We start from the raw sequence: 24,076 nt of genomic DNA, 5'->3' as shown, positions 1-24,076 counted from the left end.
CTCTCTCGCGCAAAGCTCTCACGAGAGCTGCCGGTGAATGCCGCATGGCAAATGGTGCAGGTAAGTAAATTCAAGCAGCAGGCAGGGCTGATGTTCACGTGAGCATCTCTCTCATCAGGGCCAAGGGCTTCCGGACGCCGAGCCCGCCCATGTTGAGGACCCGACACGCGCGCTCCATTCGGCTCGGTCCAGCAGCTCCTTGAAGCTTGCGTACTTACGCTCCACCGGTGGATTATCGAAGAAAGGTACGACCCGACCAGCCTTCTCCTGATCAAGAGCGCTTACCACATAGTGGTAACGGGACTTGTTGGCCGTTACGCCACGGATGTAGAATTGGGACTCGCCTGTTGGATAATAATCTGAATGTTTTTGCCGCCAAAGTGGATAACCTCACATTTATCTATATTATACTGCATCTGCCCGCTCACTCAACCTGTCCAGGTCACCCTGCAACCTCCTAACATCCTCTTCACAGTTCACACTGCCACCCAACTTTGTGTCATCTACAAACTTGCTAGTGTTGCTCCTAATTCCCTCTTCCAAATCATTGATATATATTGTAAACAGTTGCGGCCCCAACACCGAGCCTTGCGGCACTCCACTCGCCACTGCCTGCCATTCTGAAAAGGACCCGTTCACTCCTACTCTTTGCTTCCTGTCTGCCAACCAATTTTCTATCCATGCCAACTTCCTACTCCCAATACCATGTGCTCTAATTTTAGTCAACAGTCTCTCGTGCGGGACCTTATTAAAGGCTTTCTGAAAGTATAGATACACTACATCCCCTGGCTCCCCTTCATCCAGTTTACTGGTCTGTGGACCCAGGGATGCAGACCATCAGGCCCTGGGGATTTATCATCCTTCAGTCCCATTAGCCTACCCAACTATTTCTCACCTAATGAAAATCTATTTCAGTTCCTCTACCCCCTTAGATCCTGTCCTCCAGTACATTCGGGAGATTGTTTTGTGTCTTCCTTAGTGAAGACGGATCCGAAGTACCTGTTCAACTCTTCTGCCATTTCCTTGTTACCCATATTAATTTCACCCGTGTCTGCCTTCAAGGGACCCACATTGGACTTTGCTACTCTTTTTCCCTTAACATATCGAAATAAGTTCTTCCTGTCCTTCCTTATATTCCTGGCCAGCTTCCCTTCGTACTTCATCTTTTCAGCCTGTATTGCCCGTTTTGTTTCCTTTTGTTGTCCTATGAAAGTTTCCAAATTCTCTGGCTTCTGGCTACTCTTTGCTGTGTTATACTTCTCTTTTAGTTTCATTTTATCCCTAACTTCTCTTGTCAGAGAGATAGGGAGAGTGTAAGGGGAAGAATGATGGGGAAAGGGTGTAGGTGAGAACATAATAATTTGCACACATGGTATATGTGACGAGAGGCAAGAGCCACTGCCTCCTCCCTCTCTTCCTGGCCAGTCTCTCTCTCCCCTTCCCCTCTTGCTCTCCCCTTCTCTCTCTGCCCCCTCTCTCTCCCCTCCCACCCCCACTCCCTTATCACTTTCCCTCCCCCTCCATTCTTTCACTCTGCACCCTTGTGTCTCCCTCTCACCATCCCACTCTCTTCTTCCCCCACTATCCTCTTCCCTCTCCCTCCCCTCTCCCTGTCCGCCAGTGCCCTGTGGAAAGGTGTACGTGTGTGGGATACGGAGATGGGATCCATGGGCAGCGGGGAAAGTGAAACAAACTTTACTTTATTGTTGTTTTATTAAAGATGTTGTTTAATCCAAGACTCCCCTTGTGACTGAGTTGTGGCCACGATTGAACGCTTCCAGCAACGCTTGTCCCCCTCCCTCCCCCGAACCACACTGATCCTCTCACTGCGACACACCCCCCCCCCCCCCACGGCACTACCTCTCCCCCCCATCTCTCCCCGCTCCCCCCATGGCACAGCCCTTCCCCCTCTTTCCACCTTCTCCCATCACTGCTCCCCATCCCTCACTCCTCCCCCGTGTCACTACCCCTCCCCACCTCCTCCTCCCCCCCCCCCACGGCACTACCCCCCTCCCCCCATCTCTCCCTGCTCCCCCCCACGGCACTACCCCTCCCTGCTCCCCCCCACGGCACTACCCCTCCCCCCACTCCCCACATGGCACAGCCCTTCCCCCTCTTTCCTCCCTCTCCCGTCACTGCTCCCCATCCCTCACTCCTCCCCCACGGCACTGCTCCTCTCACCGCAAAGCTCTCTTCCTCCCTCCCCCCCCCCATCACCGATGCCTCTTGTTATACCGTCGGCTGAGCTCAGGGTGGAACTGGGAGTTGTAGGCCCTCGAGTTCCCCTCACCCTCCCTCTGCCCCTCGCCCTCCTTCTGCCCCTCACCCTCACTCTGCCCCTCCACCCCCCTCAGTAATGCCTCTGCCCGCTTTCTCTCTGCCTCCTCCCTCCGCAGCCTCTCCTCCCTCAGACTGACTACCCCTCCTCTCCCTTCCCCACCCTCACTCTTCCCTCCCCCTCCCTTCCCTCCTCCCCCAGACCCTCTTCCTCCTCCCCTCCCTTCCCCTCTCTCTCCCCCTCCCCTTTGCCATCTTCCTTCCCTTCCTCTTCCTCCTCCTCCACCCCCACTCTTCCCTCCCCCTCCTCTCAGCCACTCTCTCATGTTCCTCAGTGGGTCCATTCTTCACTTGCGCCCCTTCTCAGCCTCGGCCTCCGTCCCGTGCTCGGGCACACGTGCGTACCACGGGCCGGCCGTTTGCGATTCCCACACGCTCTGTCCCAGGTAGGTCAGGATCCCCAGTGAACGCTCACGCCTCTCCTAGAGCGGGGAGAAAGAGGGGGGTAGAGTGGGGGGGTGGGTGGGGGAGGGAGGGAGAGGGAGGGAGAGGGAGGGGGAGAGGGGTTCAGAGATAGAGGGGAAAGGGGGGAGAGAGAGGGGGGAGAGAGGGGGGGGGGGGGGGGAGGAGGGGGGGGGGGGGGGGGGGGGGGGGGGGAGAGGGGGGAGGGAGGGGAGGAGAGAGGGGAGGGGGAGAGGGGGAGGGAGGGGGGAGAGAGAGGGGAGGGAGAGAGGGAGAGAGAGAGGGGGAGAGAGGAGGGAGAGAGAGAGGGGAGGAGGGGGGAGAGGGAGAGAGGGTGGGGGGGGGAGGGGGGGGGAGGGAGGGAGGGGGGGGGAGGGGGAGGGGGAGGGGGGGGGGGGGGGGGGGGGGGGGGGGGGGGGAGAGAGGGGGGGGGGGGGGGGGCGGGAGGGGGGGAGAGAGGGAGTGAGAGAGAGAGAGAGGTGAGAAATAGGGAGAGAGGAGAGAGGGAATCGGGAGAGAGAGGGGGGAGAGAGAGGGGGGAGAGGGGGGGGGAGAGAGGAGAGGGAGAGAGGGGGGGAGGGAGAGGAGGGGGGAGAGAGAGAGGGGGGGAGAGAGAGGGGGGGAGAGAGAGAGGGAGAGGGAGAGGGAGGGGAGAGAGAGAGAGGGGGGGAGAGAGAGAGAGGGGGGAGAGAGAGAGAGGGGGAGGGAGAGAGAGAGAGGGGGGAGGAGAGAGAGAGAGAGAGAGAGGGGGGGAGAGAGAGAGAGAGAGAGAGGGGACAGGGGGGGGAGAGAGAGGGGGGGGGAGAGAGAGGGGGGGGAGAGAGAGGAGGAGACAGACGTTTAGGGGTAATATGAGGGGGGAACTTCTTTACTCAGAGAGTGGTAGCGGTGTGGAATGAGCTTCCATTGGAAGTGGTGGAGGCAGGTTCATTGGTATCATTTAAAAATAAATTGGATAGGCATATGGATGAGAAGGGAATGGAGGGTTATAGTATGAGTGCAGGCAGGTGGGACTAAGGGGAAAAAACATTTGTTCGGCACGGACTTGTAGGGCCGAGATGGCCTGTTTCCGTGCTGTAATTGTTATATGGTTATATGGTTATAGGAGGGGGAGAGAGAATAATTATTTTCCAGAGGAGAATCCACACCCATATGAGCAACAGGGTCAGGGGAGGCCACTGGTGCCTTGCTGGTATTAGCTCCTCTTCACCCAGTCCCTCTCCACTGTCGTCCCTCTGTCACTCTGAGCCACTGGAGTTGAGCGTGCTGGAGATTCCCCTCTCCCCAATGTGGAGCTGCATGAAGGGCCCTGGCACAGAGCTGTAAGGAGGACCCCAGCACCGAGCTAGAAGGTCCTTAGTGTAGGTCTGTCTATAGTCTCCAGCACAGAGCAACCAACTGTTCCCTGTGCACTGCTCTAAGGCAGGCCCCAGCACGCTCTGGACTGTCCCCATCATGGGACTCTCTGTTGTCCCCAGCACATTGTATGTGGGTCCCATCGTGAGGAGGGCCTCGGCGTGGAGCTGTGAGGAGGGCCCTAACTAGGAGGGCCTCAGCGTGGAGCTGTGAGGGGGGGGGCAGCGTGGAGCTGCGAGGAGGGCTCCAGCGCAGAGCTGTGAGCAGGGACCCAGCCAAGAGCTGCGAGCAGGACCCCGGCGCAGAGCTGAGAGGAGGGCCCCGACGCGCGAAGCAGCGCGAAGGGCCCTGGTGCAGAACTCTAGACTGCCCCCAAGGCAGAGCTCCGCCTTCCCCCTCCCCCCCAAAGTCACTCACCTTCTCCTGCCGTTTCTCTTCCTCATACTCCTTGCTCCCACCCATCCGCCCCTCGCCCCCCTCCCCGTCGCTGAACAAGTTAAGACTCTGAGGGGACACCTCGGCTGCAGGGGCATCGGGGAGCGAGAGGCGCGCACGTTTACGGAGGAATTCTGTCCTTGCCTGGTGAACAAAGAGAGGAAAACACAGAGTAAAGATGCGTCCTCACACACGCGCACACACACACACACACACACACACACACACACACACACACACACACACACACACACACAGTGAAGCTCCCTCCATCCGCTCCGTCCCGTCACACACCCCTCCCGGGTGTCAGACACACAGAGTTCATGTTCATAAGATAGAGGAGCACAATTAGGTCAATCAGCCCATCGAGTCTGCTCCACCGTTCAATCATGGCTGATCTATCCTTTCCTCTCAATCCCATTCTCCTGCCTTCTCTCCATTACCCGACAACTGTACTAATCAAAAATTCAATCATGCCAGCAATGATCTAGCCTTCTGAGGTTATGATCCTCTCCAAGATCATTCTCCTCACCCCTCTCTGCCTTCTCCATTACCCGACAACTGTACTAATCAAAAATCTATCAATCTCTGCCTTAAAAATACCCAATGAGTTGTTGTCCACAGCCATCTGTGGCAATGAACTTCACAGATTCACCACCCTCTGACTAAAGAAATTCCTCCTCATCTCCTTCCAAAAGGTATGTCCGTTCATTCTGAGGTTATGATCACTGGTCCTAGAATCTTCCACTCGTGGGAACATCCTCTCCACATCTACTCTAGCCAGGCCTTTCACTATTTGGTAAGTTTCCATGAGGTCCCCCCTCACCCTTCTAAATCTCCAGCGATTACAGGTCCAGTGCTGTCAAACGCTCATCTTATGTTAACCTAATCTTCCCTGGGTGGCTTAAAAAGCCTCAGACATATGTTCCTGTTTTTATATTCTAGTCATCTCAAAAATAAATGCATTGCATTTGCCAAACTGATTCTACGTGCAAATTAGCTTTTTGGGAATCCTGCACCAGCATTCCCAAGTCCCTTTGCACCCCCGATTTCTGAATTCTCTCCCCATTTATAAAATAGTCTACGCCTTTATTCCCGCTGCCAAAATGCACGACTCCACATTTTGCTACACTATATTCCAACAGCCACTTTCCCGACCGGTCCAAGTCCTTTTGCAGAATCCCTGCTTTCTCTACACTACCTGCCCCTCTACCTATCTTCGTACCATCTGCAAACTTGGCCACAAAGCCTCAATCACCTCATCCATATCATCAGTCGTGAAGAGTAGCGGCCTCAGCACCGACTCCTGCAGAACTCCGCTAGCCACTGGCAGCCAACCAGAAAAAGCTCCCTTTATTGCCACTCTTTGCCACTCCAGCCAACCTGCTATCCAGGCTAATATCTGCCCTTCAATACCACGGGCTCTCATCTTCATTAGCAGCCTCACACGCGGCACCTAATCAAAGGCTTTCTGAAAATCTAAGTGCACAACATCTACTGATTCTCCTTTGTCTGTCCTGTAATTTACTCCCTCAAAGAATTCCAACAGGTTTGTCAGGCAAGATCTCCCTTTCACAAAACCATGCTGACTTTGGCCTCTTTTATCACATTATTCTAAGTACTCCAAAATCTTACCAACCACTGAAGTCAGGCTGCCCGGCCTATAATTTCCTCTCTTATTCCCCACTCCCTTAGTTTAGTTTACTTTACAGATATGGGATGGAAACAGGCCCTTCAGCCCTCCGTGTTCGTGCCGACCAGCAATGCCCGCACATTAACACTATCCCCCACACATTCGGGACAATTTATACCAAAGCCAATTAATCTACGTGTTTGGAGTGTGGGAGGAAACTGGAGCAACCGGACAAACCCAAGTAAGTTACGGGAGAATTTACAAACTGCCTACAGACAGCACCCGTGGTCAGGGTCAAACCTGGGTCTCAGGCTGTACAGCAGCACTCTACCGTTGTGCCACTGACCCTCCTTGAACAGCAGAATCATATTTACAATTTTCCGATCATCTGGAAACACACTCGTAATTGTTGAAAGATCACCACTCATGCCTCCACAATCTCTAAAGCCACCTCTTTCAGAACCTGAGAGTTCATCAGGTGACTTATTCACCTTCAGACCTTTCAGTTTCCCAAGCACCTTCTCCTTAGTAATAGCCACTCCACTAACTTCCACCCCCTGACTCTCTTGAGTTTCAGGCACGTTGCTGGTGCCTTCTACTGAGCACGTTATTCAAAAACGTTATTCAATGCCTCTGTGATTTTTTTATTCCCCATTATCATTCCCCATACCCAACGGGGAATTACAGACGAGATAGCCTGACTTTGGTGGTGGGAAAGATGCTGGAGTCAATTATTAAAGTGGTAATAATGGGGCATTTGGGGATCAGTAAAAGGATTAGTCCAAGTCAACATGGATTTATAGACATAGACATAGAAAATAGGTGCAGGAGGAGAAGGCCATTCGGCCCTTCGAGCCCATGGCTGATCGTCCCCAATCAATAACCCGTGCCTGCCTCCTCCCCATATCCCTTGATTCCACCAGCCCCTATAGCTCTATCTAACTCTCTCCTAAATACATCCAGTGACTTGGCCTCCACTGCCCTCTGTGGCAGGGAATTCCACAAACATCTTAAAGGGAAATCATGCTTGAATAATCTTCTGGAATTTTTTGAGGATGTGACAAGTATGTGTATATGGACTTCAGTAAGGCCTTTGACAAGGTTCCTCATGGAAGGTTGGTTAAGAAGGTTCAATGGTTGGGTATTAATGGTGGAGTAGCAAGATGGATTCAACAGTGGCTGAATGGGAGATGCCAGAGAGTAATAGTGGATGGTTGTTTGTCAGGTTGGAGGCCAGTGACGAGTGGGGTGCCACAGGGATCTGTGTTGGGTCCACTGTTGTTTGTCATGTACATCAATGATCTGGATGATGGTGTGGTAAATTGGATTAGTAAGTATTCAAGTTTCAAGTTTCAAAGCACTTTATTCGTCCCCGAGGGGCAATTTAAAAAGGCGCATTACAGTAGCTTTTTAAAAAGGGACACAATCAACAAACATAAGCAGCACGCATACTGCACAATCAACCAGCACACGCATTTCACAGACACACTGCACAATCACACATCAACATTCAACACATAGTAATAGTTTTAAAATGCTTTCTAAGTGCTTCAATTAAAAAAGTGCATATAGAAGGTTATTTCATTTCATATGTTCATGAGTCAGTGATCAGCATTAAAAAGCTGGACAGCCCTGGGGATGAAGGTTGCCTTCCTCCTGTGTGTCCGGCAACCCGGACAGCGGAGTCTGCGTCCTGAGGGGAGCCACTCAAACTCAGGAAACAGGATGTGAGAGGGGTCCTGAAGAATCCTGCGTGTTAACTTTAAAGACTGTTGGTCGCATAGGGCAGTGAGAGTTCGGACGGGCTGCTCAATTATTTTTGAGCAGACCTTGACCACATTCAACAGGCGGTTTCTGTTTTGCAGGGTGATGGAGTGGAACCAGCTAGTGAAAGAGAAGGTTATTACATTTTCAATGAATGCGTAGTAGAATGTAGTGAGAATGTCTTTGTTAATCCCAAATGACTTCAGCTTCCTGAGTAGGTACTGTCTCTGATGGCACTTTTTAAGGATTTCCTCTATGTTAGAGGAAAACCTTAGCAGGTTGTCGAAGGCTGTTCCCAGGTATTTGTATACCTCCACTATCTCCACTGGCTCCTGCTGGATGATAGTGGTGGCTGCCTCAGCCATCTGTCTCTGTTGGGGGGGGGAAAGTCACAATCATGTCCTTGGTTTTGCTTATATTTAGCTCAAGACAAGACTTTTCACACCATACTATAAAGTCCTGCAGGGCTGAGCTGTGATGTTGTGTGTGGCTGGGAAGAAGAGACAGGAGAACTGTGTCATCAGCAAATTTTACGAAGTGGCAGTTTGGCTGGGTGGATCTGCAGTCATCAGTGTAGAGAATGAAGAGAAGTGGGGAGAGGACACAGCCTTGTGGAGAGCCAGTGAAGGTGAAGAGGGTGTCGGACAAGGTGTGGTTCACCAACACCCTCTGTGATCTGTTGGTGAGGAAGTCTATAATCCACAGAGTGAGTTGGTGGTTGAGGTGGAAGCGGGTGATGAGCTTCTCAGCCAAAATATGTGGCTGCATGGTGTTGAATGCTGATGAGAAGTCTGCAAACAGAAGTCTGGCTGTGGCCTTGGGGATTTCCAGATGCTTATGGATGGTGTTTAAGATGAATATTTTTGCGTCATCGACACCCCTGCCAGCCTGGTAAGCAAACTGCAATGGATCCATCATCGAGCCAGTTGCCTTGGTGATGTGCTCCTTGATGATCCTCTCCATGGCCTTCATGATCAGGGAGGTGAGAGCCACCGGTCTAAGGTCATTCAGGACCTTGGTGGTGCCCTTCTTTGGGATGGGAATCACTATTGAGTTTTTCCACATCGCGGGGACTGTGCTGCTGGTCAAAGAGCCCTGGAACAGATGCTGAAACACACCTCCCAGCTGCTCAGCACAATGCCATAGGGTCCGCCCACAGATGTTGTCTGGCCCTGGAGCTGTGTTCTTTTTAGTCCTTTTGAGGGCTCTCACCACCTCAGATATGTTGATGTTGAGGCCGGAGTCATCAGGTCTGAGTGTGGAGACGATTGATTCTAGCTGGGTGCTATTGTCCTTTTCAAATCTGGTGTAGAAGGAGTTGAGATCATTCGGGAGTGAAGTGAAGCTGCTTCCTGCTACCTGAATGGGCTTGCGGCTGGTAGAGACAGAGTTCACTGCTGCCATGTTCTTGAGGCCCTGCCAAGCCGCACGGAGGTTCCCTTTTCCAAAGGTCTGCTCCACTTTGTTCTTATATTTCAGCTTGGCAATTTTTATGGCCCGCTTGACCTCTCTGTTTACCTCCTTCTTCTCAGCTTCAGAACCGGTAAAAAATGTTCTCTTTTTCTTATTCAGTATGTTTTTCAGATCTTTAGTCACCCAGGGTTTATTGTTAGGGAAGATTGTGACTTTCTTGGAGGGGATAATATTGTCTACACAGAAAGTGATGTATGCTGAGACTATATCCGCTTGCTCACTGATGTTGGTGGAGGAGGATGTGAGGGTATTCCAGTCTGTGATTTCAAAACACCCTTGAAGCCTGTCAATACTGTCCGGTGTCCACTGTTTGATGTCCTTGATGACTTTCTCTGTTCTCTTTACCACAGGTGTGTAGGCAGGAACGAGCAGTATGCTGCTGTGGTCAGCAGAGCCTAGGGGAGGGAGGGAGACGGCTCTGTAGGCGTCTGGGACTGACCCATAGCATTTGTCCAGTGTTTTCCCTAGACGGGTGGTACAGTTGACATACTGGTAAAATCCTTTAAGTGACTTGTCAATTGAACAGTGATTGAAGTCACCCATGATGAATTTAGGGGCATCCGGAGATATCAGTTCGAGTCTGTCGAGCATATTTCTTATATGTTCCGTAGCAGTGGATGCATTTGCTCTGGGGTGGATATAAACCAGAATGAAAAACAGTTGTGGGAATTCCCTGGGAAGGTAGAAGGGACGCAGGGAGACAGCCAAGAGTTCAATGTCAGGGTTGCACAGTTCTTCTCTGACAACAACTGTTTTGCACCAGCGTGGATTGATGTAGAGGCAGACACCACCGCCATGGTGCTTGCCAGTCAGTTCAGTATCACGGTCTAACCTTACAGGAGACCCGAAGCCATCTATGTGCATGCTGTCACTGTTGTCACTCCCAGTCAGCCATGTTTCAGTGAAAGCAAGAATGGAAGCAGTCCGGTATTCATACATGTGAAAAACGTTAGCTTGCAGTTCATCAGTCTTGTTACGCAATGAGCGCACATTAGCAAGGATCACTGAGGGAAGTGCACGGTGCTTACTTTCTCCTCGCCTAAGTCTTGCTTTAACTCCACCCTTCTTCTTCCTCCCCCGTCTCGTTACCTTCTTTCTATTGTTGTGCTGGGTGCCTGTCCGGTTGGTTGGGAGTTTACATTGTAGCTCCTCCGGCAACTTGTCTATGGCAGGGGCTTGGTGAGAGTGTAATTGCAGCTGAAGTAAAAAGTCCCTGCAGTAAGTAATCCGTTGGTTATCCGGAAGAGTATATCCATATGATGCAGTGGGCAGATAATCCAAGACGAACAGTAGAAGCATAAGAGTCCATAGTGTCCATGTGAAGTCCATACTTTGGAGCAGTGAACGCAAGAAGCTAGCTGGCTAATTAGCGTTAGCTCGTTGGTCCGGTGTGTGTGTGTGTGTGAGGTAGTGGCAGCGCCCGCACAAACACACCACGAAAGTACTGAACTATACGGCAGCAATTAACCAATCGACACCCGATGTACTTAAAACAAAAACAAACACTCTCGCACTCGTCCTTTTCCCCAGTGTGTACTCTCGTACTTAAAACAAAAACAAACACTCTCGCAACTCACGTAACGTATGTAACGAAGAGACAAACATTCAAAGCTACTCTCTGCACCGACCGGTCGACCGCACGAGCAGTGACCCGGAAGCATTGTATGCAGATGATACTAAGATAGGTGGGGTTGCGGGTAATGAAGTAGAGTTTCAAAGTCTACAGAGAGATTTATGCCAGTTGGAAGAGTGGGCTGAAAGATGGCAGATGGAGTTTAATGCTGATAAGTGTGAGGTGCTACATCTTGGCAGGACAAATCAAAATAGGGCGTACATGGTAAATGGTAGGGAATTGAAGAATGTAGGTGAACAGAGGGATCTGGGAATAACTGTGCACAGTTCCCTGAAAGTGGAATCTCATGTAGATAGGGTGGTAAATAAAGCTTTTGGTGTGCTGGCCTTTATAAATCAGAGCATTGAGTATAGAAGCTGGGATGTAATGTTAAAATTGTACAAGGCATTGGTGAGGCCAATTCTGGAGTATGGTGTACAATTTTTGGTCGCCTAATGATAGGAAGGATGTCAACAAAATAGAGAGAGTACAGAGGAGATTTACTAGAATGTTGCCTGGGTTTCAGCAACTAAGTTACAGAGAAAGGTTGAACAAGTTAGGGCTTTATTCTTTGGAGCGCAGAAGGTTAAGGGGGGACTTGATAGAGGTTTTTAAAATGATGAGAGGGATAGACAGAGTTGACGTGGAAAAGCTTTTCCCACTGAGAGTAGGGAAGATTCAAACAAGGGGACATGACATGAGAATTAAGGGACTGAAGTTTAGGGGTAACATGAGGGGGAACTTCTTTACTCAGAGAGTGGTAGCTGTGTGGAATGAGCTTCCAGTGAAGGTGGTGGAGGCAGGTTCGTTTTTATCATTTAAAAATAAATTGGATAGTTATTTGGATGGGAAGGGAATGGAGGGTTATGGTCTGAGCGCAGGTATATGGGACTAGGGGAGATTATGTGTTCGGCACGGGCTAGAAAGGTCGAGATGGCCTGTTTCCGTGCTGTAATTGTTATATGGTTATAAGTAAAATGGATGACGGAGTTCCAGTGGATGTAGTGTATCTAGACTTTCAGAAAGCCTTTGATAAGGTCCCGCACGGGAGATTGGTGACTAAAATTAGAGCACGTGGTATTGGGGGTAGGGTGTTACCATGGATAGAAAATTGGTTGGCAGACAGGAAGCAAAGAGTAGGGGTGAACGGGTCCTTTTCAGAATGGCAGGCAGTGGCGAGTGGAGTGCCGCAGGGCTCGGTGTTGGGGCCACAACTGTTTACCATATATATTAATGATTTGGAAGAGGGAATTAGGAGCAACACTAGGAGCAAGTTTGCGGATGACACAAAGCTGGATGGCAGTGTGAACTGTGAAGACGATGTTAGGAGGTTGCATGGTGACTTGGGACAGGTTGAGTGTGTGGGCAGATGCGTGGCAGATGCAGTATAACATAGATAAATGTGAGGTTATCCACTTTGGCGGCAAAACAAGGGGGCAGATTATTATCTCAATGGTGTTAGGTAAGGGGGAGGTACAGCGAGACCTGGGTGTCCTTGTACACCAGTCACTGAAAGTTGGCGTGCAGGTATAGCAGGCAATAAAGAAAGCTAATGGAATGTTGGCCTTCATAACAAGAGGATTTCAGTATAGGAGTAAAGAGGTTCTTCTGCAGTTGTATAGGGTTCTGGTAAGACCACATCTGAAGTATTGCGTACAGTTTTGGTCTCCTAATTTGAGGAAGGACACCCTTGTGATTGATCCCTGGGATGGCGGGACTGTCACATGGGGAAAGATTGAAAAGACTCGGCTTGTATTCACTGGAGTTTAGAAGGATGAAGGGTATCTTATAGAAACATAAAATTATAAAAGGACTGGACAAGCTAGATGCAGGAAAAATGTTTACAATGTTGGGCGAGTCCAGAACCAGGGGCCACAGTTAGAATAAAGGGGAGGCCATTTAAGACTGAGGTGAGAAAAAACTTTTTCTCATGTTTCTCACGTTGTGCATTTGTGGAATTCCCTGCCACAGAGGGCAGTGGAGGCCAAATCACTGGAAGGATTTAAGAGAAAGTTAAATAGAGCTCCAGGGGCTAGTGGAATCAAGAGATATGGGGAGAAGGTAGGCACGGGTTATTGATTGGGGACGATCAGCCATGATCACAATGAATGGCAGTGCTGGCTCGAAGGGCCAAATGGCTTCCTACTGCACCTAATTATCCAAATGCCCCATTATTACCTCTTTAATAATTGACTCCAGCATCTCTCCCACCACTGAAGTCAGGCTAACTGGTCTGTAATTCGCTGTTTTCTCTCTCACTCCTTTCTTGAAAAGTGGGATAACATTAGCTATCCTCCAATCCACAGGAACTGATCCTGAATCTATTGAACATTGGAAAATGATCACCAATATGTCCCCTATTTCTAGAGTTACCTCCCTGAGGACCCTGGGATGCCGACCATCAGGCCCAGGGGATTTTTCATCCTTCAGTCCCATTAGCCTACCCAATAATATTTCTCGCCTAATGAAAACAATTTTCAGTTCCTCTACCCACTTAGATCCTCTGTCCTCCATTACATCTGGGAGATTGTTTGTGTCTTCCTTAGTGAAGACAGATCCGAAGTACCTATTCAAATCATATGAAAGTTTTCCAATCCTCTGGCTACCAGCTGCTCTTTGCTGTGTTATACAGATTGCAAGGACATTTTTAAAGGCATTTTATGATAATAGCTGTTAAAACCGACTATACCCATCTGACAGGTTAAACATTACACTACCTGACAAGAGATGGCCAAAGGAATAACCCGGCCCGCCGAATATCACAGCCGCACCTGGCCCACCTAACATCGGCGTCGCACTCGGCCCGCCGAATATCGCTGCCGTACCGTACTCACCTCGTCGCCTCACCGGGTTGGCCGAACCCCACCGCCCCACCGATCACCGGAACCTCCCATGCATCGCCCGCCGACCCGGACTCCACTGCCCTCCCTCCTACCATCGGGTCCGCCGACCCTCGCCACTCCACCGCCCTCCAGCAGCCCGCAGCCGTCGCCTTACCTGCAAACTGGACTCAACAATGGGCCTGAAGCCTCCACGCTGCTAACTCCCACTCCTCTGGGTTTGACTGCACTGGGTCCTAGTCTAGTCCCCCCAACCCTGGTAACCTCAGTGGCTGTTCCACTGGGTCTTGCCCATCCCCCTCAAATTATTTGACCCCTGCTCTTCCCCACCCATACTACAGTCCACATACCCCCCAACCCCTGGCCAGCCCCTACCACCCTCACCACACATCGCCTCGTCCTCAGTCCATCCACCCACCTACCTTCCTCCGGCCCCAACCCCCATCCCTGCAGTGTGTTCATCATCCCCTCCGACCTCCCCCACTCTGACACCGAACGGTCAGTCCTCGGCAGAGGTCTTACCTTTGTCCCCCTCCGTCCCCACCTCAATCAGTTCCACGCCCACCACGACTTGGAGCTCTTCTACCGTCGCCTCCGCCTCACAGCATTCTTCCATGGGAACGAGTCCTCGCCCCCCATTGATGATCCCTTTTCCCGTCTCCAACAAACCCCCTCCTCTTGGACCCCCCTCGTGGCTCTCCGGCTTTAGAACTTTTGATCCAAAACTGCCGTCGCTACATTAATCGCCTCAACTTCGCCACTCCCGTCTCACTCCAAGCTCTCCGCCCCTGAACGTACTGCCATCGACACTCAGCAACAACCCAGACTGGGTTATCAAACCTGCCGACAAGGGAGGTGCCGTGGTAGTCTGGCGCGCTGATCTCTACAAAGCTGAGGCCACATGCCAACTCTCGGACACCTCCTCCTACTTACCACTGGACCATGACCCCACTAACGAGCACCAGGACATTATCTCTAGCACCATCACCGTCTTCATCAACTCCGACTCCCTGCCTCCCCAGGCCTCCAACCTCATCGTTCCCCAGCCCCGCACGGCCCGAATTTTACCTTCTCCCCAAAATCCACAAACCTGACTGTCCCGGTAGACCCATTGTCTCTGCCTGTTCGTGCCCTACCGAACTAATTTCCACATACCTTGACTCCATTCTATCCCATATAACCATATAACAATTACAGCACGGAAACAGGCCATCTCGGCCCTACAAGTCCGTGCCGAACACTTATTTTCCCCTAGTGCCATCTACCTGCACTCAGACCATAACCCTCCATTCCTTTCCCATCTATATACCTATCCAATTTATTTTTAAATGATAAAACCAAACCTGCCTCCACCACTTCCACTGGAAGCTCATTCCACACAGCTACCACTCTCTGAGTAAAGAGGTTCCCCCTCATGTTACCCCTAAACTTCTGTCCCTTAATTCTGGTCATGTCCTCTTGTTTGAATCTTCCCTACTCTCAATGGGAAAAACTTATCCACGTCAACTCTGTCTATCCCTCTCATCATTTTAAAGACCTCTATCAAGTCCCCCCTTAACCTTCGGCGCTCCAAAGAATAAAGACCTAACTTATTCAACCTTTCTTTGTAATTTAGCTGCTGAAACCCAGGCAACATTCTAGTAAATCTCCTCTGTACTCTCTCTATTTTGTTGACATCCTTCCTATAATTGGGCAACCATACTCCAGAATTGGTCTCACCGATGCCATGTACAATTTTAACATTACATCCCAACTTCTAAACTCAATGCTCTGATTTATAAAGGCTAGCACACCAAAAGCTTTCTTTCCCACCCTATCTACATGAGATTACACCTTCAGGGAACTATGCACAGTTATTCCTAGATGCCTCTGTTCAACTGCATTCTTCAATTCGCTACAATTTACCATGTACGTCCTATTTTGATTTGTCTTGCCAAGATGTAGCACCTCACACTTATCAGCATTAAACTCCATCTGCCATCTTTCAGCCCACTCTTCCAAATGGCCTAAATCTCTCTGTAGACTTTGCAAATCTACTGCATTATCCACAACACCACCTATCTTAGTATCATCTGCATACTTACTAATCCAATTTACCACACCATCATCCAGATCATTGATGTACATGACAAACAACAGTGAACCCAACACAGATCACTGAGGCACCCCACTAGTCACCGGCCTCCAACCTGACAAACAGCCATCCACCATTACTCTCTGGCATCTCCCATTCAGCCACTGTTATATACATCTTGCTACTCCTGCATTAATACCCAACAATTGAACCTTCTTAACCAACCTTCCATGAGGAACCTTGTCAAAGGCTACTAAAGTCTATATAGACAACATCCACTGCTTTACTCTCATCAATTTCCATAGTAACCTCTTCAAATAATTCAAGAAGATTAGTCAAACATGACCTTCCAGGCACAAATCCATGTTGACTGTTCCTAATCAGACCCTGTTTATCCAGATGCTTATATATATTATCTCTAAGTATCCTTTCCATTAATTTTCCCACCACTGAAGTCAAACTAACAGGTCTATAATTGCTAGGTTTACTCTTAGAACCCTTTTTAAACAATGGAACGACATGTGCAGTACGCCAACCTACCGGCACTATTCCCGTTTCTAATGACATTTGAAATATTTCTCATGGCCCCTGCTATTTCTACACTAACTTCCCTCAATGTCCTAGGGAATATCCTGTCAGGACCTGGAGACTTATCCACTTTTATATTTTTCAAAAGTGTCGGTACTTTTTTTTCTTTGAATCTCAGTTTCCATAGCTACCCTACCGCTATAGCTATCCTTCTCCTTGGTGAATACCGAAGAAAATAAATTGTTCAATATCTCCCCCATCTCTTTTGGCTCTGCAGATAGCTGTCAACTCTGTCTCTCTAATGGACCAATTTTATCCCTTGTTATATTTTTGCTATTGATATAGCTGTAGAAAGCCTTTGGATTTACTTTCACCTTACTTGCCAAAGAAACCTCATATCTTCTTTTAGCTTTTCTAATTTATTTCTTAAGATTCTTTTTACATTCCTTATACTCCACAAGCACCTCATTTACTTCATGCTGGCTATAATTATTGTAGATCTCCCTCTTTTTCCGAACAAGATATCCAATTTACCTTGAAAACCAGGGCTCTTTCCAATTTTTACTATTTCCTTTCAAACCGAACAGGGATATAAAGATTCTATACTCTTAAAATGTCACCTTTAAATGTCCTCCATTTCTGTTCTACATCCTTCCCCTAAAACAAAATGTCCCAATTCACTCCTTTTAAATCCTTTCGCATCTCATCAAAGTTAGCCTTTCTCCAATCAAAAATCTCAACCCTAGGTCCAGTTCTGACCCTCTCCATAATTATATTGAAACTAATGGTATTATGATCACTGGACCCGAAGTGCTCCCCAATGCATACCGCCGCCACCTGACCTGTCTCATTTCCCAACAGGAGGTCCAGCACTGCCCCTTCTCTAGTAGGTACCTCTATGTATTGCTGCAAAAAACTATCCTGCCCACATTTTACAAACTCCAAACCATCCAGCCCATTTACAGAATGTGTTTCCCAGTCTATGTGTGGAAAATTGAAATTTCCCACAATCACTGCCTTCTGCTTACTTCTAATATCTGCTATCTCCTTACATATTTGCTCTTCCAATTCTCGCTCCCCATTTGGCGGTCTATGATACACCCCTATAAGTGTTGCTACACCTTTTCCACTTCTCAGTTCCACACAAATAGCCTCCCTAATCGAGCACTATCCTGCCAAAGCACTGCTGTAATATCTTCTCTGACAAGCAATGCAGCACCTCCACCTCTTGCCCCTCCACTTCTGTCCCCCTTGGTTAAATCCCTCCTTACCTATGTTCCAGACATCTCAAACACTCTCCGTCGTCTCTGCGCATTCCATTCTCTAGGCCCCCATCCTCTCATCTTCACCATGGACACCCAGTCACTACACCTCCATCCCCCACCAGGATGGTCTCGAAGCCCTCCGGTTCTTCCTCGACCGGAGGAGCAACCTATACCTGTCCACTGATACTCTCCTCCGCCTAGCGGAGTTGGTCCTTATCCTCAATAACTTCTCGTTTGACTCCTCCCAAATCCTCCAAATACAAGGCGTAGCTATGGGCACACGCATGGGCCCCAGCTATGCTTGCCTCTTTGTCCGATACGTCAAAAAATCTTTGTTCAAGGAGTACCAGGGCCCCATCCCTGACCTCTACCTCCGCTACATCGACGATTGCTTTGGTGCCATCTCCTGCACCCAAACACAACTGATTGACTTCATCCGCTTCACCACTAACTTCCATTAAATACTCAAATACACTTGGACCATTTCCGATACCTCCCTACCATTCCTTGACCTCACTATCTCCATCGCAGATGATAGATTTCTGACCGACATCCATTATAAACCTACTGACTTCCACGGCTTGCTTGACTACTCCCACCCCGCTTCCTGCAAGGACTCCATCCCCTATTCCCAATTCCTCCGTCTACTCCGCTCTGCTCCCAGGATGAGGTGTTCCATACCAGGGCATCGCAAATGTCCTCATTCTTCAGGTAACGAGGGTTCCCCTCTCCTACTTTAGATGAGGCTCACACCAGGGTATCCTCCATACCCCGTAACACTGCTCTCTCTCCCCATCCACCCCACTCGCAACAAGGGCAGAGTCCCCCTGGTACTCACCTTTCACCCCACTAGCCGGCACATACAACAAATAGTCCTCCGTCAGTTTCGCCACATCCAACGTGACCCCACCACTCGCCACATCTTCCCATCTCCCCCCGTCTGCCTTCCGCAAAGACCGTTCCCTCGTAACTCCCATGTCAATTCTTCCCTTCCCTCCCGCACCACCCCTTCCCCGGGCACTTTCCCTTGCAACCGCAAGGGATGCTACACTTGTCGCTTTACCTCCCCCCTCGACTCCATTCAAGGACCTAAGCACTCGTTCAGGTACGACAGAGGTTCACCTGCACCTCCTCCAACCTCATCTATTGCATCCGCTGCTCGAGATGTCAGCTATATCGGTGAGACCAAGCGTAGGCTTGGCGATCGTTTCGCCGAACACCTCCACTCGGTCCGCATTAACCAACCTGACCTCCCGGTGGCTCAGCACTTCAACTCCCCTTCCCATTCCATATCCGACCTCTCTGTCCTGGGCGGCACTTTGGGCACCCGGGCAACCGTTAATTTCGAGCCCTGTGACCTGTCATTGTTGTTCCACCATCATTCCTGCTAGGATCCCTTTCCAGTCTTCCTTGGCCAGCTCCTCTCTCATGCCTTCATGGTCCCCTGTGTTCAACTGCATCACTGACACTTCCAATTTAACCTTCTCCTTCTCAAATTGCAGGTTAAAACGAATCATGTTATGATCACTACCTCCAAGCGGTTTCTTTACCTCGAGTTCTCTTATCAAATCTGGTTCATTGGAGAACACAAATCCAGAATTGCCTTTTCTCAGGTCGGCTCCATTACAAGCTGCTGTAAGAATCCATCTCAGAGGCATTCTACAAACTCTCTTTCTTGGGGTGCTGAACCAAACTGATTATTAAAATCAACCTGCATATTGAAATCAATCACCATAGTGGCATTACCTTTTTTACATGCCAGTTTTAACTCCTGCTGCAACTAACACCCTACATCCAGGCTACTATTTGGGGGTCTGTAGATAACACCAATTAGTGTCTAATTGCCTTTACAATTCCTCAACTCCGACACGCACTGCCACTTCCGGCTGATCACCTTCGCCCTTGAGGATTTTCTGCACTCTGTCCATGACATCCTGGATCCTGGCACCAGGGAGGCAGCACACCATCCTCGAATCCCGTCTGTTGCCGCAGAAACCACTGTCCGTACCTCTCACAATGGAGTCTCCAACTACCACGGCATTGCCTGACGTTGGCATCTTTGGTTTGGCTCAACAGCACTTTTTGCTTCGCCAGCCTGCTGCTCAGTGTGTTAACATCTTCTGTCCCGACAACTTATCAGTGGGTGAACCTGTTCTCAAGAGGTAACAACACCCGGGGACCTGTGCATTCCATGTTTCCCTCCCTTTCTCACCGTCACCCACCTTCCCTTTTCCAGTACCTTAGGTGTAACAATCTTACTGTAGGACTTGTCGAGGAACGACTCCGTTTCTCAGACAAACCCGAGGTCATCCACTTGCTTCTCCAGTTCCCCAACACGGTCCTTCAGGAGCTGTACCTGGATGCACTTCTCACATTTGCAGCAGCCAGAGGCACCAGCAGTGTCCTTGACCTCCCACATCCCACAAACATCACACTGAATCAGCTTGCTTGACATTTCCTTCATTCGTCTCTCCCTCTCCACCGTTTGGTGTGACTTCCTCCCTCAGCCTCCTCGCCGAAGTCTCGCAGCCAAAGACTCGCACTTTTCTCACAGGGCACTTCCCTCCCGCACCCAGACCGTCTTTGACTTTCCCTGTCAGCTACGGTCACCTCATTCACCCCAGAGAATATCTCTTCCACTTTAGAATGAAAAGATCCTGTGTCTTACAGATTATTCAAAGAAATTCTTCCTATTGCTGTCCCACTGTCATTCCTGCCAGGGTCCCTTTATCAATCAAATTTAGCCAGCTCCTCGCGCGTGCATGTACACTTGCTCAACAGTAATACCAACGTATCCCGTATTTCACCTCCCTCACAAACTGTGGGTTGAATACTCCCTGGTAGGCTCCACTACAAAATGGTAGGGAGGAACTGCAGATGCTGCTTTAAACCGAAGATAAACACATAAAACTCAGCGGGTCCGCCAGCAGCTCTGGGGGAAAAGTATGGATGACATTTCGGAAAAAATGGTCTTGACTCGAAATATCATCCATTCCTTCTCTCCAGAGATGCTGCCTGCCTGACCAACTGAGTTACTCCAGCTTTCCCCACAAGGATTCTATATCTCCTGATCCTACATCTCACCTTGCCAAGGGCCGAATTTAATTCCTTACTGGCAGAGCTACCCTACCCACCCTATGCAGTGTGAAGCTCCCTCCACACTGTCCCATCACACACTCCTCCTGGGGGTCAGACGCACAGAGTGAAGCCTGCGCACTGTCCCATCTCACACTCCTCCCCAGGGGGTCACAGAGTGAAGCTCCCTCCGCATTGTCCCATTACACCCCCCAAAGATCTTTCCTGGACCCCGCACACCGATGCAATTATAAAGATTATAATTATTATTATATCAGCGACTCTACTTCCTGAGAAGATTGCGGAGATTCAGCATATCGAAGAGGATTCTCCTAAACTTCCACAGGTGCACAGAGCATTCTGACTTGAACGTCCAGGAGTGAAAAAGACTACAAAAGGTTGTGACCTCTGCCCAATCCATCACCGGCTCTGACATCCCCACCGTCGGAGGGATCTATCATAGTCACTGCCTCAAAATGGCATCCAACATCATCAAAGACCCACACCATCCTGGCCACGCATTTGTTTCACCATTTTCCATCAGGAAGAAAGTACAGGAGCCAGAAAACTGTAACGTCCAGTTTCAGGAACTGCTTCTTCCCTACAGCCATCAGGCTATTAATCACAACAACGAATAAGATCTGAGCTCTGAACTGCAAAAGACTATATTATTATTGCACTGTATTTGTCATTTATTCAACTTTTTCATTTTATCTCTTCCCCCGTTATGTACTATGTTTACATATTCACATATTCTGTTGTGCTGCAGTAAGTTAGAATTTCATTGTCCCATCCCGGACATATGACAATAAAACACTCTCGACTCCTCCTGGGGGTCAGACACACAGAATGAAGCCTCCCTCACCCCCAGATACGCTCCCTCACCCGCCGAGACGCTCCCTCACCCGCCGAGACGCTCCCTCACCCGCCGAGACGCTCCCTCACCCCCGAGACGCTCCCTCATCCCCCCCGAGACGCTCCCTCATCCCCCCCGAGACGCTCCCTCCCCCCGAGACGCTCCCTCACCCCCGAGACGCTCCCTCACCCGCCGACGACGCTCCCTCACCCCCGAGACGCTCCCTCACCCCCGAGACCTCCCTCCCCCCCCCCCCCCCCCCAGACGCTCCCTCACCCCTGAGACGCTCCCTCACCCCCCCCCCCCCCCCCCCCCTGAGACGCTCCCCCCCCCCCGAGACGCTCCCTCACCGCTGAGACGCCCCCTCACCTCCCTGGAGGCCCGCGACACTCCCTCCTCGGCCGCCCGTGCCTCTTCGGCCGCTCCCTCCTCGTCGCGCCGGACCCGGGCCACGTTGTCCTTGTTGCGGACATGCCAGCTCTTCTTAGGCAGGATGTTCATGGCGGAGAGCCTCGGAGGACCTTCAGGGAGTGAGGGAGCGCCTCCGAGGGAGAAGGCGCTGCTGGGAGGACCAGCGACAGCGCCACCGCCCGGTTAGGAGGTCCAGTGGGGAGCAGTGGGAGGACCAGCGACAGCGCCACCCCCGGTGGGAAGGTTCAGTGGAGGAGCGACGGGAGCACCAGCGACAGCGCCACGCCCGGCTGGGAGATCCAGTGGGGGAGCGGCGGGAGGACCAGAAACAGCGACACCCCCGGCCGGGAGGTCCACTGGGGGAGCGGCGGGAGGACCAGCGACAGCGCCATCCCCGATGGGCAGGTTCAGTGGAGGAGCGGTGGGAGGACCAGCGACAGTGCAATCCCCGGTGGGGAGGTCCAGTGGGGGAAGGGTGGGAGGACCAGCGACAGTGCAATCCCCGGTGGGGAGGTCCAGTGGGGGAGCGGTCGGTGGCGCAGCGGGAGAATTGCTGCGTCACAGCGCCGGGGATCCGGTCGGGTTGCAGCTTAGATAGATAGCCTTTTATTGTCATTCAGACCGAAGTCTGAACGAAATTGCAGCAGTCATACATATAATACCATACAATAAAACAACAATAAACACACATTAACATCCACCACAGTGAGTCCACCCAGCATCTCCTCACTGTGATGGACGCAAAAGTCTTAGGTCGCAGTCTCTTCCCTCCTCTTCTCCCTCTGCGCTGGGGCGATACCCCCCCCCCCCCGGCGATGTTAAGAACAGTCACGCGGCTCAAACACCGCGGCCCGGGGTGGTTGAAGCTGCCGCCCACCAGTCCTGCAGAAGCAGCTGCTGGCCCGCGGCCGAACCCCGGACTCAGGCCACCGCCCCCAGAACACCGTCCCAGCCACCCTCACATGAGTACTGCGCCGTCTTCAGCCTCGGGCTGGGCCGCCCCGGACATGGGCGTCGCTTCTTCCCCGGATCGGGCCGCCCCGACTTGGGCGTCGTTCTCCCCCGGACCGGGCTGCCCCGACTTGGGCGCCGAACCTCCCTCGGGCTGCAAGCGCCGCACCGCCCCGAGCTCGGCTGCTCCGACGGGAGCCTCGTTCCACCCTCGGGCTGGCCGCCCTCACGGGAGCGTCCCAACCTCTTCCAGCCCTGAGCCGGACCACCGCCGCCACTCCGATTGACCATGCCCAGAAAACTCCTGAGTTCGCTGACATTTTTGGGTGCATCCATCTCTTGTACTGCTCTCGTCTTCTCCGGATCTGGCTTCACTCCATCTGCTGAAATCACATGACCCAGGAATCTGACTGTGTGGCGTGTGAGCTCACATTTGTCCATGTTGAGTGTAATGCCGGCCTTATGTGCCTTCTCTAGCACCGCATGTAGCCGCACATCATGCTCCTCCTGCGTCTGTCCCCAGACCAGGATGTCATCCATATGACACAGTACCCCCTCCAGGCCACCAGTCACTTCTGTCATCATCATCCTTTGAAAGTGCTCGGGGGCTGATGCTATGCCAAAGGGTAGACGGTTAAAATAGTAGCGCCCAAAAATCGTGATGAAGGTGGTGTATTTGGCAGACTCTTTTGTCAATGGTACTTGCCAAAAGCCAATGTTGGCATCTAATTTGCTGAATACTGTTGCGCCAGCTAGCATGCCCAGAGTGTGCGCGACAGAAGGCAGGATAAACTTTTCTCTGCATACTGATCCATTCATTATTGTGAAGTCCACACAAATGCGAACATCACCTGTTTTTTTCGGCACCACCACCATCCCGGCACACCAATCAGTCGGCTCCTCAATCTTGGTGATTACGCCCATCTTCTCCATACGGTCTATCTCCTCCTTCACTTTTCCCATAAGCGGCAGAGGGACTCTGCGTGGCGTGTGGAGAGAGAAGGGCACAGCCTCTGGCTTCAATTTAATTGAGTATAGCCTCCGAACAAGACCCAAGCTGCTAC

General features: G+C 50.9%; 1 protein-coding gene across 1 annotated transcript; it reads right to left on the bottom strand.

Moving 5' to 3' along the window:
- Window positions 1-2,548: 2,548 nt before the first annotated feature.
- Window positions 2,549-22,224, bottom strand: leng1 (leukocyte receptor cluster (LRC) member 1). Its single transcript, XM_055630340.1, has 3 exons — window positions 22,020-22,224; window positions 4,513-4,674; window positions 2,549-2,759 (listed from the first exon to the last, which is right to left on the bottom strand). The coding sequence occupies exons 1-3, from the start codon at window positions 22,149-22,151 to the stop codon at window positions 2,625-2,627; spliced, it is 429 nt and encodes a 142-aa protein (XP_055486315.1). The 5' UTR covers window positions 22,152-22,224; the 3' UTR covers window positions 2,549-2,624.
- Between the last annotated feature and the right edge of the window lie 1,852 nt (window positions 22,225-24,076).

This window comes from Leucoraja erinacea, unplaced genomic scaffold, assembly GCF_028641065.1.
Source record: "Leucoraja erinacea ecotype New England unplaced genomic scaffold, Leri_hhj_1 Leri_334S, whole genome shotgun sequence".
Classification (NCBI taxonomy): domain Eukaryota; kingdom Metazoa; phylum Chordata; class Chondrichthyes; order Rajiformes; family Rajidae; genus Leucoraja; species Leucoraja erinaceus.
This window is presented reverse-complemented; position numbering and strand designations above follow the sequence as displayed.